Source organism: Rhopilema esculentum, chromosome 10, assembly GCF_057945365.1.
Source record: "Rhopilema esculentum isolate cy_ngs chromosome 10, ASM5794536v1, whole genome shotgun sequence".
Classification (NCBI taxonomy): Eukaryota; Metazoa; Cnidaria; class Scyphozoa; order Rhizostomeae; family Rhizostomatidae; genus Rhopilema; species Rhopilema esculentum.
The window spans coordinates 8,307,463-8,326,116 of record NC_142824.1 but is presented as its reverse complement, the minus strand read 5'-3'; the positions used below and the strand labels follow the sequence as shown (position 1 = coordinate 8,326,116).

At 35.9% G+C, this 18,654-nt stretch overlaps 1 protein-coding gene across 1 annotated transcript; it reads left to right on the top strand.

Moving 5' to 3' along the window:
• Window position 1: 1 nt before the first annotated feature.
• LOC135692115 (uncharacterized) lies at window positions 2–16,678 on the top strand. The gene is made up of 12 exons (XM_065210154.2): window positions 2–1,549; window positions 5,981–6,088; window positions 6,567–6,970; window positions 8,600–8,686; window positions 9,206–9,283; window positions 9,680–9,895; window positions 10,336–10,632; window positions 11,345–11,541; window positions 12,112–12,460; window positions 13,342–13,423; window positions 13,720–13,829; window positions 16,212–16,678. The coding sequence occupies exons 1-12, from the start codon at window positions 1,351–1,353 to the stop codon at window positions 16,239–16,241; spliced, it is 2,157 nt and encodes a 718-aa protein (XP_065066226.2). The 5' UTR covers window positions 2–1,350; the 3' UTR covers window positions 16,242–16,678.
• The last annotated feature ends 1,976 nt before the right edge of the window (window positions 16,679–18,654 follow it).

Here is an 18,654-nt window from a genome sequence, read left to right as displayed (position 1 = left end):
AGACTGCGAGAAGGTTGATGCTTCCCTGCTGTATTTACTCGAATGACTATACGTTTTCGTTTTGGTCAACAAAAATCCGGTAATATGTCCAGTAGACTTTCAAGGTCAATAACCAAGAAATTTTTAAGTTGGGGGTGGTCCTTACTAGAGTGGGAGGCCCTAAATTGGAAAATGTTTTAAAGATTAATAGGGGGCGTTTATCAGGAACCTGAGATAGTAGGACAGAAGTATCTTGGTTCTGACTTGAATCCCCGTGTAAATCTATCTACAAAGCTCGCTTGCTTCATCTACAGAAGTGTGGATACTAATCTTATTCATATCCGGGACTTTGGAGCGTACTGCAGACTGGGGGGCTTTGGGAGGGGGATGGAGCGATTTAGTAGATGGTTTTAAAATACTTTGATTGATAATTGGGGGTGCAGCACCCTGTGCTCCCCCTTCTGTGTTCTCTTTTTCACAGTACGTTTATATAAAGGCTGAGCAATATGAACGGGCCACTTTTTTATTAGCAAAACGAAAGATATGAATACGGAAGACTGATGACCTACGTTTTTGAAATTAATTCAAGTTCTGTTATTGTGTTGCCAGTGCCCAGCCAATCTCGCGACAGAACGATTATCTTGTTAGCGAAATAAAGGTAAAAAAGATTTGTTTATTTTTAAAATTGTGTCGATGTTGAAGGTGATTAATTGTTAATGGCAAACTTATGGAATGCAGTGCTACCGACTAGGTTGCAGCGGTTAACAGAATCCAGTAAATTCGCCAAGATCAGTAATTCGTTTTTCAGAATTTTGTAACTTAAGGCTAAAAATCCTTTAAAATTGTTTACAATCGCGATTACAGCAGCTTATTTCATGTCTATAGAAACAGTCACAGGAGTGAGCTGCAAAACGGCTTTACGAATTGGACACTAATTGCTTGCAACGAACTGGTGTAGCCAAGATTTTGTAGCCCCCTGTTTCCAAGTTTAAGTAAACAGTAGTAGATTCAATCAATTAGTTTTTTGCTCGTCATCGTCAGCTGCCAAAGTTCGTGTGTAATCAATCGTAAATAGATCATGAATGGAAAAACGTTCAAAGTTTGCACTTGTTTCCTGTATCGGCATGCCAATCTGCCGAAGAACCGCCTGATGCAAACGAGGCCGCTTCAGAATATATTCAAAACAGACAGTAAATCATCTTTTCGATCGATGCATCTATTTTTTGGCTGTATTTCACCCGCTGAGACTTCACTTTAACCAGAGAAACAGCAAAAAGGAAAGACAGCGGCAAGTGTAGAGTGCATTCACAGTTTACAGCCGTGTTGTGAGTGCAGACGTTTCTTTGCTATAAGACCCTAGTCTTCGGCGGTATGACTGTTAAAGCAAAAAGTGTCCCAGTTACGGAAGAGTTTGAAAACGAAGAAAACTCATTCACACCACGGAAGAAGAAAACTAGATTGATAATTGCTGGAATTTTATTGTTAGTTGTTGCATCTACAGCAATTGGCTTGAGCGTTGGGTTAACAAGAAAGGAAAACATTGAATCTTTGCAGCATAAAAGAAGATCAGGTTTGTTGAACAGGTTGTACTGGAGAGGCGATAAAGCTATAATTTTGCAGATCTCTGTTCTTCAACTGTCACATAAATGCAGAATAGCATGTTATTCTGAACAACAGAGAACTCCTGATTTTACAGGATGTTTATAAAAAAGATGCCCAAATATATTATTTTCGCTTTTTTGTAATTGGGAAGTGGGTGAAGGAATTTTCTCTTAAACTTTATTTTCCTTCATTTTACTTTTACTAAGAAGAATTGCATCTGCAGTCACATCTCTCTGCTGGGGATGTTTTGAAATCCAACAGTTAGGCCGATGTCATGCTTAACACCTAACTGCAAATGTCAGATACCTGCGATGATAAATCACATCCCTTTGTCTGTGCTCAATGGTGTATGACCAAAAACAATACTATAGGGGAAGTAATCAATCTACTGTAGGAGGGGTCATTTGTGTTTGTGTTACCGGAAGCGATTAACTACGTACCGAATCCTAGTCCGAAGAAAATTGCCATCAGGATTCCAGCAGGAGTTGAATTTTTGAAGTAGGCGGGGGAGAGGGTTGCTAAGCATGACCATGGATGAAGGGGCGCCGGGGGCCTCCCACTTTTTTGCAAAAGAATAGAGCTTTTTTCAAAATTTATAGTTATAGGTGTTAATTTTGGTCTTGCCCCCCCCCCTCGACTTTCCAAAATGTGTCGGAGCCCATGCTAAGGTAAATATTTTTTTTGACAAAGCTTCAAAGGGCTCCCTACTGACTGTGTGAGCCGTTTTATTGTTTCTCTAGAAGCTGGAACTATATAAGTTTTGAACAATGAAAAACGTATGATATGAATCCCAATTGACTTGTACAAAGACGAAACAATTTTTAAACAATGAAGACGCAAAAAGTACTTTGTAGCCGGGGGAATTTTTTTAGAGGGATCATAGACGAAGTATTCTGCAAAATTCCCGACAATGCAGGGATTTTTCGACAAAGGGGCTACTGTACTGCCTGCGTGAGCTGTTTTGTAGTTTTTCTAGAAGTTGACAACATATTAGTTTTTGAATTAATGAAGAAACGATGAAACAATAGTATGATGTAAATCCCAGTTGACTGGCACAAAGACGCAACTATTTTTAAACAAAGAAGATGCAAAAAGTACGTTTCAGTCGAGGGAATTTGTTTAGAGGGGTCAAAGACTAAGTACGCAATAACCGGACGTACCTTCTAAACAAGTGTGTTGTAAACAGGGGTAAATTATTAATGTTTTGTATTTCTGGCATCAGACACACCAATGCGTTGTTTTATCAAAAAGCAATAGGGGCGCCACGGCGGTGGGGAGACTGAGGGAAACTCGTCCCTCTTCTCGAAAGGAACGATTTACAATTTTGGCCAAGTATTTTTTGTGATGTGGCTCTGTAGTTTTGAAACTGCCTCCAGTCGTGCGCAGGGGCGGACTGAAATGCCTTCCTTATTGGAGTGCTGCAGTATACAGGTTGTGCCATCAAAGATGATGGTGGCAAACTAAGTAAGGAGCCCCCCGTTTCTCTAGAGGCCTCCAGACGATATTCAAGAACACGTTACTGTGCTTATGCCACATAAATTTGGCTAGAATTTGAGGACGTTTGAAAAGTCTTTCAAGGTTTTAGCATAGAATATTAAGTGCAAGAATCGAACACAGTATAACAACAAAATATGAACATAAAAAAGATTAAAAAGCTTTGGAAAGTTGGGATATTATTTTGCAAAGTAAAAATCGCAAAAAGTTCCCCTCATCCAACCTTTTTGAAGTCAGTCTATTCAACCCAAACAATCCTTCATTTCTATCAGTAAATCGTTCGCAATCAGTAAAATCAGCGTTCCCTGTTGGTAAAACGGCCTGTCCTGACAGTAGTGGGGCGTGGCCTATATTTTTTAATGTTTTTACATGAAATATAAAGCAAGTGTTTATTTTAACGTGCAATGACAACCAATTTGTACAGTGATAAATCGCAATTGGGCAATGATAAACTCAAATTTTGTGCAGTGAGAAAGCTTAAAAGGAGATTTGGTAGTGAATAAGTCAAATTGCAGCAGCTACCAGTAGACACATAAAGCTTATGAAAGGGCATTATAATATTAAAAACGAGAGCATAACAGTAACAATGATCATAATCTATAAAATCAATATAATTCAATATCTAGAAACTATCTGATTTGTTTTGTTTTTCATTTTCTCCTTTGAGATCTTTGTTCTCGAAAACCTGTTTAGACCTAGATAACTTTTCCTCGTCGAAATCTTTTGTAAAGCTTGAGTGAGAGCTGGTTTAATTCGATAATTTCACATACAGTTAGTTCAATAGGTGTGGTCACCAAAGTTTTCAAAGAGAAACACCCAAATTTTTGAAAATTTTGAAAATGTGCAGCGAAAACATTGCTCGCAAACAGACACCAGCATATTTTCTGTGGATAATAAACAAATGAGTCCAGGGACAAGGGAAAATCAGTTACTTTCCTAGATTGGTGTGGCTCAGTCACAAAGAGGAATTTGGCAAAGATGACAGTGTAAGGATATTAAGGCTCAAATTTGAATTAACTGAGAATAATAGCAAGGCTCAAATTTTATCGACATTTTGCCTATTGCCTGTCTATTTGAATCATGTGATCAGTCAGAGATTCGCTGATCACTTAAATCTAATAAATTGCAAGCAACGAAAAGATGTAAATTCTATACCATTAACTAAATTATTAACTTCTATCCCTTGAACAAGCTTGGGTTCTTTTGAAAAATGTCCTTACCGCTAAAAATTCCTTCAAAATGCCTCAAAAATAACGTAAACGAATTTTAGGAAACTTATTCTTTGACAGAAGTAAAGGTAAGAGAAAGATTTTATGGCAAAATTTTAAAACGGAAAGTTCTGGTGACTTGACCATCATAGTTCAGTTGGAAATTGCGATCCTGCAAATAATGGGGCAGCCACTGTCTTCTTTTGGCTTCCCGCTATTTGTTATGTTAGAAAAACGTGTAGCTATATCTCTCTAGTAATTCTTGTGTAAAGAATTTTATAATCCTATGCTCCTTTGTCAAAGACAGATTTAAGCAACAATGATTGAGGTGGGGTACAAGATACTAATTTTATTTTGGTGCCACACCCTTCAGGTCACTTGAAAATTATTGAAACCCCCATTTTCAATATTCAGTTTTTAACTTTACGGTAAAGAAGATAACAAGATAAGTAATGGAAGCGAAATTTACTGCAGGACAAAGAAATCTGGTCATAGCCTTTTTCAAGAGAATTTAGCTATGGGGGCAAACCATTGTTTAAATAAAGAGTAGGTCAATAGCCTATTGTTTAAGAAATGAAAAGTCACTGCAGATTTAGGGGTTATTGCCCCCTCTAGTTAGTATGTTCAAAAAGACCCTGAATCTGGCCCTTGCAACAAGCAAGGATTTTTAGCGTAAGCGGAAGCACATAACAATCCGAAGCATACAGTGGTGTAGTGCTATCAAAATAGCAACGAGGGCTCTTGCTCATAATGTTGCTGAAACGATAGCAAAAGTATAAATTGGTTATATTTTTGCATTAACAAGGGGAGGGAGTAGCCCCTTGGACCCCCCATCACTATATCCCTGGAAGCACCCGTCCTTAAACCACGTACAATTTCTTAAGGTGAGCGTGTATGCCCTTTTGAAAAATGCCTCACCACTCCAAATCCTTATAAAATACCCTGGTTAAATCATTAAAATTAATTTTGCCCCCTTATTTTGAGCTTTGTCGAAAAGCTAAATAAAAAAAGACATTGAATAATAATTGAAACTCAAAACAAAAGTATATAATTTTTGTCTATTGAAACGTATAAGACATCGTAAGGTGTAAATGGAATTTTTAAGAAACGAAAAGGGCAAGTGAAAGAGAAGCACCAACAGTAACTGTTTATACACGGTTGAAACGAAAAAAGGAACAAAAATCTCATTAGAAAGTTGCTTTTGGAAAGGCGGAAGGCCGCCCCGTTATTCTTCCAGGCCTGCTTCAAAAGGTTTCTGCTCAAATACATATGTCAAAATGCAAAAGTGAATTACAAAAGGAACTAGTCCTAAAAGGAACTAGTCGCTGCCTTTACTGGTGCTAGTTCTTTTGAAGTAGGAGGTAGCATATAAAGAACATTTTTAATTTGAGGCTAGGGACTGTTATTTTTGTCACCTTCACCTCGTTGGGCATCATCTAAAACTTGAGAGCCCCCTCTTTCCCATGTCCAAATATAGGCTAACTCCCCCTCAATGAATACCAAGAAAAACTTCTTGTTCTTTTCGTATTTTTCATCTAACCACACCTTTATCCTATTGAAAAGGAACCTCGTTCAGGTTCCGGGTCAAAAGGCCAGAGTCACAGTTGTGACTGAGGAGTTTTGCCCAAGTAGAATTAGTTTTACATTTTTAGATATTATTTAGTTTTTAAGAATTTAAGTTGCAATGTCTTCTTCAGACGACAAGACAGCACCTTATGGAAGCTGGAAAAGCCCTTTGAGCAGCAAAGTCGTGAGCAGTAGCTCTATTTCATTTCACGATTTGAGAGTCGACCCTCGAAATCCAGGTGAGAAATGATCTATCAGTTAAACTTTAAATGATTTTTATATTGTTCCAAAATGAGTTTTTAAAGAAAAACTGGAGTGTTGTCTTCTGAAATCGCACATTCTTGCTTATATTGAGGAATTTCGAGTTAATTTTTTTCTATGATCAGACCGGTTTGCGTACAAATTGTCATAACAAGTTCTAAGGCCGATAGTAAATAAGCAACTAATGTTTTTATATAGGCATCATTGATCATTGGAAATTAGGGCACGTTTGCCGGAGATCTTAGGGGTGCATTTGAAAATTCCAAGATTGTCATGCAAGACTATGAAAGTGTTTATTTTGAGACATACAAGACTAGTAAATTAATTATTTTGTCCGCATTGTATCTACAAATCTCAAATAGGGACAAATCTCATTGTCCCTATTTGAGATTTTCAAAAGCAGCTAGAGGTTATACATTAGGTAAAATAACCTTTTTTGACTTTTCTTGAATTAAGGAACTATTTACTGGACCGAACTTCACCCAGATGAAGGTGGCATAAATGTACTGTACTCATTTAAAATTAAAGACCAGCAACTGACAAGATGGACAGCAAGCTCAGTTAGTCTAAGTTCAAGAGTGCATGAATATGGTGGAGCTGCATTCATTGTCTACAACGGAGTGGTGTACTTCGTTAACCATTCTGATCAAAAATTGTATATGATGAATGCACCCCTTCAAAATCCTGTTGCAATTACTAAAACTGATGACATGAGGTATGGAGACTGTGCTTTCCATGCAACTGCTAATAAACTAATATGTGTTAGAGAAGACCACAGTGTTGTGAAAAGTGGAACAAATAAAGAGGCACAAAATACAATTGTTATGATTGATCTAGCTTCGCAGACCGAAACAGTTCTGGTAAGTCTTTCCAGGAATTTTTATAATAAGAAATAGGCAAGATACTGAAAAAAGTAATCCTACCTATTAATTTGAATAATTTGTTTAGATTAACTGTTTGAGACCAACTGATTGCTATTTGTCTAAAATGGAAATGCCTTGTAGCTTCAAGACTTTTTTGAAAGAAAGTAGCATCAAGGAGCATGCTTTTAAGTGGATGAGGTTGTAACAAAACAAATTTACTACAGGTTGTGATCAAGAATTATAAAGTGTTTGTTTTTTACTTCATTAAAACCTAGCTGCATACTAAACAGAGGTAATGTTACTGTCAAAAAAGCCCTTTATTGGACCTGGGAAACCAATCAAGATAGAAGACCAGATCATTAACTATGTATCAGAATCAAACTGTTTAGGAATGATAGTTGATAGCAAGTTGAATTGGGAAACACATATCAAGAATTCTGCATCCATTATGAACAGTAAAATCAAACAACTGAAAAGAATGAAAAGTCTGCCAACTGAAGTCCTTGAAACAATATACTTCAAAGGAATCCTTCCAGGATCGACTTATGGAATATCTTTATGGGGTAATTGCTCCTCTACAAAAACGGAGCACTTAGAAAAAGTACATAGAAGGGTGGCACGCATAATACACAAGATACCTAGGGGAACAGATAGTGAAGATGTGTTAAAAAAAGCAAATTGGAAGTCAATACAGTACATGTACAAAAGAAAGGTAATTTGCTTAACACATAAAGCATATTATGGTAACTGTCCAGACGTGATTAGCAACATTGTTGAAAAAAGTGGAAATTCACAGAACATGAGAGACAACCTGAAACTCAATGTACCATAACCAAAGTCAGAAGAAGGAAAAAAGACATTTAAATACAGATCAGGGCTACTGTGAAACTTACTGCCTGAGAGTGTAAAGAGTGCAAAAAACTACGAACATTTCAAAGAGACCCTCTCAAAACATTCTAAAGAAATAGATGCAGCAATTTTCATTAGCTCAATAACAATCAAATAGAAAGATTTGGATAATCTTAAATACTACTAGAAGTTATTTTAACTACAGCAAATTCAACATTATTATTTTCGTTTTAACAAATTGTAACTTTTAAATTTTTATCCTTGGTTTAGTGTAAGCAGGTCCACATCAGCTTTATGCTGACTTCTTCTGAGCTGCTATAAAAGTAAATATAAAAGTAATGTATGTATGTATGTATGTAAGTATTGTTATTGTCTCTTTTCACTAAACTGCATAACAACATTTATGAGGGACATCACTATTGAGGTGATGTTCAGAAAAATCATGCAATTGCCATGAGGAAATCAGAAAAAATTGCCATAAGGAAATCTAAATTATTTACAACATTGATTTAGAATTAAGGTAATATTCATAACATTGTATGTTTAGTAGAGAAAAACTGATGGCTACATATATTATAAACAAACATTGCCAAAGTGCATATTATTTTATGAATGTGTCATGACAATCTTTAATAGAAGTTGTTCATTTGTTAAAGACAGAAAAAATATTGATGAAGCAAATGATTATTTGTCTGGTAATTTGTATACTATGAGTCATTTTGATGTCTGTAAGATTGAGTTAGTTAACGATGAATTAGACAGTTAGTCAATTTTCAGGTAAAAGGAGCAGATTTTTACGCCTCACCGAAAATATCTCCCAATGGAAAAGAGCTGGTATGGATGCAATGGTCACACCCCAATATGGTAAGCTTGTCACTTCATGATCATTTATTTGCACTAAGTTTTCTTAAGCTATTAAGCTAAACATTTTAGGCCATTTCTGTTCATGAGTTGGTGCATCTGATATCAATTAATGTCTTAAGTGCCATAATCAATGCCACCAGAAAGGAAATATTACACAGTTTTGCAATTATTGAGGGGCTGTAGCCACTACTGGCAACTTTTTTGGCAACTGCTTATATATGTACTATGACGAACAAAGCCCTCATCCTCATTTACTTTGACTTGGCACTGATGTTAGGCATTTGTTTGAAACAAGGGGTCATCAATTTCCTTTTTGATGATAAATTTTTTTATATCTGTACCTATTTTGAAGAACACTGTTCTTTTTGGAATTTTGTGTAACCCTTTGTGCATCCTTCTTAATAGCCACAGCAAAGAAGGCAAAAAGTTTCATGGATGCATGAATGCTAAGACTTTGTATTTTCAGATATGTTGCATTAAGCTTGTTTGGATTTGTATGTAGCTTTGATTTATTTTCAGCCTTGGGATGACACTCAGATATATAAAGGTAGCTTTGATGACCAGGTGACATCACTGATGCAGTCATCAATCAAAAAGGTATTATTGTTTGTGTATGGCCATTTTATATTTTTATATTTATTTATTTTGATATCACTTACTTTTGGAAAATGTTTGTCTGTTGCAGGAAAATCAGTGGTACTTTATGTAAGGTTCTTTTTTTTTCCTTGTTTATAGTTTTTGCAAGATGCAATTTACAAAATTTTTACTCTTGTCTGTTCTTTATTGATTTCTTTTTGGTTTGCAAATATCAACACAAGCTCATTGCCCCACCAGTATTAAAACATTAATAGAGCCAAGGTATTGAAGCAATGGTAGATTTGTCAATAAAGTATAAATGACATATGAAAATATTACTAATTTATAAGAATTATCAATCACAAGTTTTTTGCATTAGAGGGCAGCCTTATCTGATTTTTGCTTTACAATTATTAGGTGGAAGGTCGTGCAGGGCTGAATGTTATGCATCCCAGGTGGAGCCCAGATGGGACTGTCCTCTATATTTCTGATGAAACCAATTGGTGGAACATTTACGAAGAAGGGAAAAACTTGTATAAAGTAGACACAGACTTGGGCCAACCACAATGGAGGCTTGGTTGCGATCTGTTCTCTGTTTCTAATAATGGCAATATTGTTTTCATTAATGATAGGGTAGGTTGGCCCCAGTGCTTATATCTGTCAATTTGCAATCAATATATCCAATTCTGTAGCCAGTTTCTTTGATCGATTTTGCTTTAATGATTGAAAAAACCCTGTCAACTATGATGTGCTTGATTATTGAAATAACTGCTATTGTGTAGACATAAGGAGTTTTTACCCTTGGACTTCATTGGTAACCTTTTCAATAGGCAAGCAGCACTGATTGGACATGACCTTTAGTTTCCAATGCTCGCATTTCCTGTTTGTTGACCTATTGTTAATATTTATTTTGTAGCTTAGAGTTTTGTCAATCAATATTCTGACGTTTTATGCTCGTAAAAGTGTGAGACGACAAACTTGAAAATGTTTTTAAATCCTCGCTTTTTCCAAGCCATTTTGTACTGCCAAAAACATTTGTTTTCATGATTGTTGTCAACTTTGCTTTATTTTAGAAACCTGCGATTATTTACAAGAATAGTGGAAAAGTTGAAAATTTACCCTCAAACGGCTATCACCCTAAAACTGTACTATTTTCTCCTGATGGAAAATCCGTATATCTGTTTGGAGATAGTCCTATAGCACACAGTGCCATATTAAGTGTAGAATTGGCATCTGGAAATGTGGAGATCTTGAAAAACGCTTCAAATTCGCTCATTGATGAAGCCTACTTATCCAAGCCAGAAAAGATCACATTTCCCACTGGAAAAGATAACAAGTCAAAAGCATATGGATATCTTTATATGCCAGAGGTAAGGCAGCCTACGTTGTAAAGGTGGGCATACTATTTCGCAATACATTATGCTTTTAAATGAATTTGTAATGTATCATTAGCATTTACATACATTTGTTTTTCAGTGAATATAACTGTTAACTGGTCTTGTTAGTAAGCTCAGTCGAACCGGCATAGCCCCAAAGTAGCAATACTGAAAATGTGGCTCAACAATCCCTCGTATAGGGTTTGACATGATAGGAAAGTTTTTCTATGGTAGGAAAGTTTTGACATGACTTGTGCTTTTGTTGTGATGTGCTTGTGTTTTCTGATTGGCCTATTTCGGTCCTTAGCTGAGTATATAAACATATCCTAGCTTAAAGTTTGAGATTATATGACAATTTATGCAGTGAAGATAGGGTCAAAGGAAAAGCTTAACCATGTTTTCACATGTTTGCTTTTTTCGAAGACTTTTTAACCTTGTAGAGTAGACACCATTCCCAACTTTTGTTTCACTACAGCAATTTGATGTTATGAGACAGAGCGCTCTCACCTAACTACTTATCAACTGATGAATTCTCCTTTTTCATATTTAATTTTCAATTCTAAGTGTTGTAAAACTAAAAAGTTGCTCCTTTTTTCCTGCAGATACTCGGTCTCTTTAATGTTTACGTGTTTTGTTAACATATCTGTCAAAGCTTCATCTTGTTTTGTTTCTATCTTCAATTACAAATGTAAATTGTTTTCCGTAGAATAAGGATTACAGTGCACCGAAAGGAGCCTTACCTCCTTTGCTGATACAAGTTCATGGTGGACCTACTGCTGCAGCCAGTCTTGCCCTCGATTACAATATTCAATATTATACGTCACGTGGTTTTGCAGTACTTGATGTTGATTACAGAGGCAGTACTGGCTATGGACGGAAGTTTAGGACCTCGCTCTATGGAAAGTAAGATTTAACCTTTTTTGTCCTTTTTTTCTTGTATGATTCCCTCTTTCTCTTAGAAGATTTACTATTCTCTTTGATTGAAAAATCCCTATCTACCAATATTATTTCATTCCCTCCGTTTTATTTCAGTTTCAGACCGTCTCAACAGCATTCAATTATTGTAAACTCTAAAGAATACTTTTATATTCCGTTAAACCAGCAAGTGAAACTTTTTACTATTAACTCCCAAGTGATTGATAAAAAAGCTTAGCTGATTTATATTATGTTCTTCGCTAATATTTGTTCCGTTTGACTGTTGCACTCTCCATTCTATCAAAACAAAAGTTAATTTTTTTCCTTTTCAATTCTTTTATGTTGACAAGCTTACATTTATTACAGTTAAGATTTGTTTTGATCGAAAACCGATGGCGATTATCTTAGGTGTGACACCGATGAATTCATCAAAAATTTTGCTGTTAAGAGGACCACAATGAAGAGCATAAACATCATTTCAACTTTTTTCTGTTTGTTTGTTGTTTGTTTATTTGAAATGTTTTTTATGAAAGCAATTCCTTTTCTATTCTATTATAGCTGGGGTGTTTATGATATGGAGGACTGCGCAAAAGGTGCATCATATCTTGCACACGAAAAGAAGATTGTTGATCCAAAAAAGCTGGTAATCAGTGGCGGATCTGCCGGTGGATATGTTGTATTGGCATCACTTACATTTACAGACGTTTTTGCTGCAGGATCCAGTCACTATGGGATCTCAGATATTGTAGTACTTATCAAGGAAACTCATAAGTTTGAGAGCAGATACATTGATAATTTGCTACTACCTGGTGACAAGGGCTTGAAATTGGCTCGTGAGAGGTCTCCGATTTACCATCTCGATAGCCTGAAGAAGCCAATTGCTTTCTTCCAAGGAGAACTTGATAAGGTATTGCTTGATAACATGTTTTACACACAATCTGCCCAATCGATAGTATATATTTAGTACAAAATTACTGATGGCTTTGAATAAGCAAGCGTTTGAGTATACTAAAGCTTTTCGTCTGACACTCTTTAGAGTATAAAACGTCAGAAAATAGATCGAAAACTCTACGCTAGGAAATATAAAGCTTTAGTATACTCAAATGTTTGCTTTTTTCAAAGCCATTTTTAAATTTTATACCACAAAAAAATTGTTTGCAAAATCACTATACTTTATAGTAGTTCTGTTAGATTCTATGGCTTTATTAGTTTATCTTTTTAATGTATGTTGCTATCAATCCAATATAACAATGGATTCCCGTTGCAGTTGCTTTGGTGTTATTCTAGAACCTGTCTCTTTGTTTAGGAAATTTTTTCCGGTTTTTACTTTCATAGGAAATATATTCTAGGATGGACCCTAGTTATGGTTATATTTGTTGCTCATACACAATGTAATTTTCAGCACTGGCAGCCTACCACGTTACAGTGATGGTAGATTTTTTCAACATCCCCCTATACATATAGACAAATTAGGTTTTCTATTGATAAAGCAGGTTTTTCAGTTGCAAGCCTTAAATTGTATTTCTGGTTCATAGGCAGAACCATGAAACTATTAGGCCTAATCAAAGGATTTAGTCTTCAGAAGAGTTTGAAACCAAAATTTTGACATCCTACTCAGTTTTTTGTCTGTAATTTTCCGTTATAATCTACCTTCGCTTTGGGCTGCTGCCTCCGGGAGCTTATCGTTTTGGGTAGTTTTAAGATTGGGGCTTCTTTGCGGGGAGCGGCTAATTCGAAGGTTTACAGTAAAAGGGAAAGTTATTTCTAGCTTCATATTTCTTTTCTAAGGTTGTTCCACCGAATCAAGCTCACAAGATGTTTGATGCAATCAAAGCCAAAGGGCTGCCCTGTGCTTTTGTTCTTTTCAAAGGTATGAATAACTGTTAGGCAATCAATCTTTGCTATTATAATTCTAGACTTAATTCGCCTTGAAAATCTTTCATTCTTGAACGTAGATAAAACAATAGCATTAAATTTCTTGTAAAACCTTCTATGATACTACTGCCTATTATACTTTTCTCTGTTCAGCTCTTGACTAACAAGGGTATATTTGCTTGGTTTTGTGGTATCATCATTGTTTCCCTTAAAGACATGCTCTTTTTGTCCCTCTAATCTACACGTCAGCACATAGCCAGTGCCTAACCTTTTGTATCTTGTTCCTGTTAGGTGAATATCACGGATTTGCAAAATCAGAAAGCAAGCAAAAAGCCCTGGATGGTGAATTCTACTTTTTCTCAAAGTTGCTCGACTTTGAAGCAGCAGATAAAGGCATAGAAGTAAGTCATTTGTTAGTTTTTGTGTAAATAACACAAAGTTCGTGCGCTTTTGGCGTATAGAGCATGGAGGTTCTAAGTTGCTTCTCTGAGTTTCACGCCTAATGAAATCTTCAGGCAACGTTTATTTCATTACAAAAAGGTCTAGATTATACATGTTTAGGTAAAGATTCCTGTTAACCTAAGTTTTGTTTAAGTGGTTGAACGTATGAGGTCAATTAAGCAAGTCGTGATAGCAGCGAACACGTACCCAGTTTGATACGATGAAAAAGAATCAGACTTCACTGGGGCACTGGAGAGGCATCAATCACACCATTGTCACAAATATTGGCAGAGATCTGAGCTTCATAAAGAGATAAAGCTGATTTAAGATAAGATCAATATCAAACCCTTTTGGGATATGCCCATGGATGGTATTTTTAGACTGGGTTGCAGGAGTACAGTCAGTCAAAATTGCATTGGTATAACTGTTCTACAAATAGCAGTACAGTTCTGAACTTTGGTATTGATATGTACTTCGATCTAACGAACAGGATAACAAACATACTCTTTCAAGACCTACTTCGAATGCCACCACCGTCTAGAGTCCTAAAAGGAGCAGAAACTGTCATCATCTTATCAGCCCTTCGTTTTACGCCGGCTTTTATAACTTAAGCGTTTTTAGCCATTTTTCGAAAGGTCGACGTAGCAAGCGGCCAGTGTTTAAAGGGGCATTTTTCTAATCCTTCTTTTTGCATATACCAATTACTTTTTTGACTTTTTTGGAAAAGGTTTGTTGATAATTCGAGACCAAAGCTGATTAATCTTGAGAAATGTTAAGATGTTAAGTCAGTCAAAGGTTGTGAGATGTTTTTTTAGTATGCAACCAGACAGTGGACTTCCTTTGTTTTATGTGCTTCACTAATATTATATTCTGCAGATAATCACAATTTTCCTCTATCAATCTAACAAAAGTCACAAACAAAACGAACAAATAGTGATATGAGGTTAACTACACTGAAGTGCAATCTGAAAGAAAAGATTGTGTTTTAATGAAAACGTCGTAATAGTCGTAATGAACTAGAAAATGTTAAAAAATGCTGAAAAAGTGCGTACACATATCTTTATCATTTCTGCAATTTCTAAACTTTTGAACAGCGCAGTGACGGATTTAAGGGGGGCTAGGGGCAGTTGCCCCTCCCTCACCGAGTTGAAGAAAGTCTGGCGCCTCTTTCTTGGAAATTGTGCGCCTCTTTAGATGAATGGGAATCAGGTGAAAAAGTTTCTGAGACCTTCAGGTTAATTTACTTCAAGGATTTCCTGAAAGTATACAACAATTATTGTGAACAATTTCCTTACAAAGTGAATACAGCGTACACTCGTCATCAATTTCTGAAAATTTTTCAGCGCCCCCATTACCAACTGCCCCTCCTTCAAATTTGCTCTGGATCCGCCCCTGGAACAGCGTACCGCAAATTCCTTGATTAAGCACCCGAGGTCCTTTCTAAATATCAGAACTTCTAGATGGCCGCTGGTTAGAGGAGGAGCTTATTCGAGATAGGGAACGATTACAACTTTGAAGCATGTATAAATCAAAATATAATTCAAAGCTTCTCGCAACACCAAACCAGTCAGTTTCAAACAAACGATAATATAGTTAGCAAAGAAATTGAGTACCAGAATGAAATAAAATAGTTTGATTGTTAAAAGCACGACGTTTCGAACATGTACTCGTTAACAAGTGGCTGAAAAGAAACCAACTGATTACAAATTGACTACAACGTATATATTTAATTGGAATAGTCTCAAACAAGTTTACACTTTTCAATTACGTTATCATTGTCGAAATCTTCCTCCATTATCATCATTTCTGGCGTTGCCTCTTCTACATCATTTCAGGCGTTGAGTCTGTAACATTTTGAAATTGATCTTTATGTTCAGCATCCATGATTGTGACAAGGCCTCCAGTCTTTTTGCTCCAGCCCTGAATGGGCACTTATGGGGAAGGGGGGGGAGGGGTTCCTATATTCAACATGTCCGTCAACAGGCGGCTTGTCGGAAGGGGGCACGTACTGAAGAGGATGCTTATTGAAGGGTTAATTGAGCTGATTTTTAAAATTGTCAGCTCTTAAAAAGGTCAGAAGAAATGCTGCAAGAAATGTTGCGTATCTAAAATTTGATAATGTTGTATGCATAGGATTTTGATGGCATTTGATGCGAAAAATACCCAAATAACAGGGGAATCGTTTTTCGAATGAACATTTGTTCATCCTATGCGTGTAAGATTTGAATGTTTTGCTAACATTTGTTTATTTAAATGCGCCTTTTCCTCCTAAAAATCCCAACGAAATGATTTGAAGCTTCACCTTTTTCTGGAATTCTCATTTACTTCCTTTTCATTGGCAGATCAAGATTGAAAATTTGAAGCAGAAATGAAGCAAGTAAAAGCACAAAGACATACTGCATTTAGTTTGCTCAAAGTTCTAAATTAATTTGCTGCTTGCAATATCTAATATGCTTTGTTGCCCGATTTTAAGGTATTAATTCTCAGGGCAAGTAAGGTAAACGAGAAGGTAAAAGGCAAGGAAGCTACCATCCTTTTGCAATTGCTATTTTAGAGTTCATGGGTTCTTAATAGTTGGTACATATTCATGGTAAATTCTGTGGTAATTAGTCATAAAAACACATTAAACGTCTGCTGTTTGTAGCAGAAAAATTTTTATTTTAGGATTAGTAGCAGTATTTTGTTAGCAAATAATAAACAAACTTTAGCTTGTAAATTCGCACATACTATTTCATCCTCTAAAACAAGGCAGAAAATGTAAAAATACTGTTAATTTTAATTTCATAATAATTGAGGTAAGATTCGACAATTTGCTTGTTTTTTGCATTGGTGTGTTGAAGCGTATCTCTGGGCATACAATTTCAAAAGCAAAAAGGTTTTATACAGAAATTTCCAATTAACATCAGTATCAAGATTATGCTAGTTTGGCTCACAGCATGTGAATTGTATGCCAAGCATTTTCTATATTTGGCTTGAAAAAAACATTTCTGAAGTAACTAGTCTGATTGGGAAGTTGTCCCTTTCTTGATGAATTGAAAAAGATTTGGCTTTCATAATTTCTCATCAGTTTTAGCTTATTTCAAAGACAGAATTTAATATCTGAGAAAGTTATACTAAATCAAAAGTAACAATCAACCCTTGGATTGGTTCCGTATCTTTGCCCCAATGACTTTGATTTTGACTGCCGCAGATAATCTCAGAGTGATTCTGGTTGGTCCTAATAAAACTTTTCATTATGACTTTCATTATGAAATGAATGAAAATGAATTTACTTATTACTTTAACCAATGGTTTTTCACATCTTTCACAAATGTTGCATTTTTGCTATTTGCATGAGGTTATGAGTTGTGCCCCCTCCCCTAAATTGATGCAAGAGCAATAAAATGTGTTTTATGCTAAATCACAGCATCTCCGAACTTCTAATCTTTCCATGACAATTCTCCATACTGACAAATTTTTTATAAAATCAAAACAAACACTTTGTATCTATAGCATTTTAAAAGCAAATAATGCACTTCCATGTTGCATCAGTTGAAGGATGGACAGGGGGGCTACACTGGTGCTTTAAATAGGTTTAAGCTCTGGTTAGAAGAAGCTTACAGTCAGTGAATTAATGTCGTGCAAAGGTGACACTTTATTGGAGAGTTTTTAATGTGTTTTCAAGAAGGTGTATATTTGAATTTCAGACTTTTCATACCTTCTCTCTGATATAATTATTATTTGTAAATCTGGCCCACCATGTAAAGGCCAGAGATGGAAAAAACTTTTTTCTTTCTGGGAACCTAAGTATCTGGCTAAAAACTTTCGGCAAGATTTCAAGGGGTAGACAAACAAACTTTCTGTTTGTGCCTACAATACTGTATTTAGCTGAAGAAATTCAAGACGTTTATATGAAACTGACTCTGAGTAGGCCTAACTCAACATATTAGACATGGCTGTACTTGATGCATAAATGCACATAAGATGGAAATCAACTTTAGCCAGAAATTTATGCATTTAGTCAATCATCGGGATGGAAAAACCAAAATCAGAAGGCAATAATTTCTAAACATAGTTTCAGAAGAATCAGGGGCAAAATCATTTGAATTGTATGGTGCATTTTACGGAGAAAGCTTAACACAGCCTATTCTTTGACAAGTGTGAAGAAATATATGGTTGAAATGGAGTCCTAATATGCACCAAATTACTTTAACCAAGCATATTAACTTATGATCAATGCTGCTCACACCATAGTACAAGAAATAATTTCCGTGAAAGTAGATTCCAGTCCCTATATTAATCTCAGTCTAAACAATGGTTTGTCTAAAAAGCTCAGCTGCCAAAAAAAATTTTGATGGTGAGTGGTTGAGATTTTTGTGAGATGGTGAATGTGCACAAAGAATTTCTTTCCAATGGAAAGAGGCTATACCCAACAGTCCATTGGCAGCTCATATTTAGATGCTTACAGGCAAGTTGAAATAACATTAAATGCTGATTTGACTTAACTCTTGTCACCAGATTTTTACATTTACTTTAACACTTCAAAACTTTTCTGTGAAACTTTCTGCTAATATTTCCATCCAGAAAAATTTCTGGGAACTACGTTCCCAGGTTCCGATACTTTTTCCACCTCTGGTAAAGGCATTGACTCATACGCTAGCGATGAATGTTTCTTATTTACTGTCCATGGAAGGGGGCTTGCTCCTAAAACTCCAATTAGATTCAACCTTAAAAGTTGAATTTTTTTTGCTCTATTGAGAAAACTTTCCTTTTAGAAGATACCAAATATAGTCAATAATGGGCCTG

What these genes read in the sequence shown, in the direction of transcription:
- LOC135692115 (XM_065210154.2), top strand. Translation starts at nt 1,351, where the DNA reads ATGACTGTTAAAGCAAAAAGTGTCCCAGTTACGGAAGAGTTTGAAAAC. An exon ending in GCAGCATAAAAGAAGATCAG is followed by an intron (nt 1,550 to 5,980) that starts GTTTGTTGAACA and finishes TGTCTTCTTCAG; the next exon opens with ACGACAAGACAGCACCTTAT. An exon ending in CAGCAGATAAAGGCATAGAA is followed by an intron (nt 13,830 to 16,211) that starts GTAAGTCATTTG and finishes TTTCATTGGCAG; the next exon opens with ATCAAGATTGAAAATTTGAA.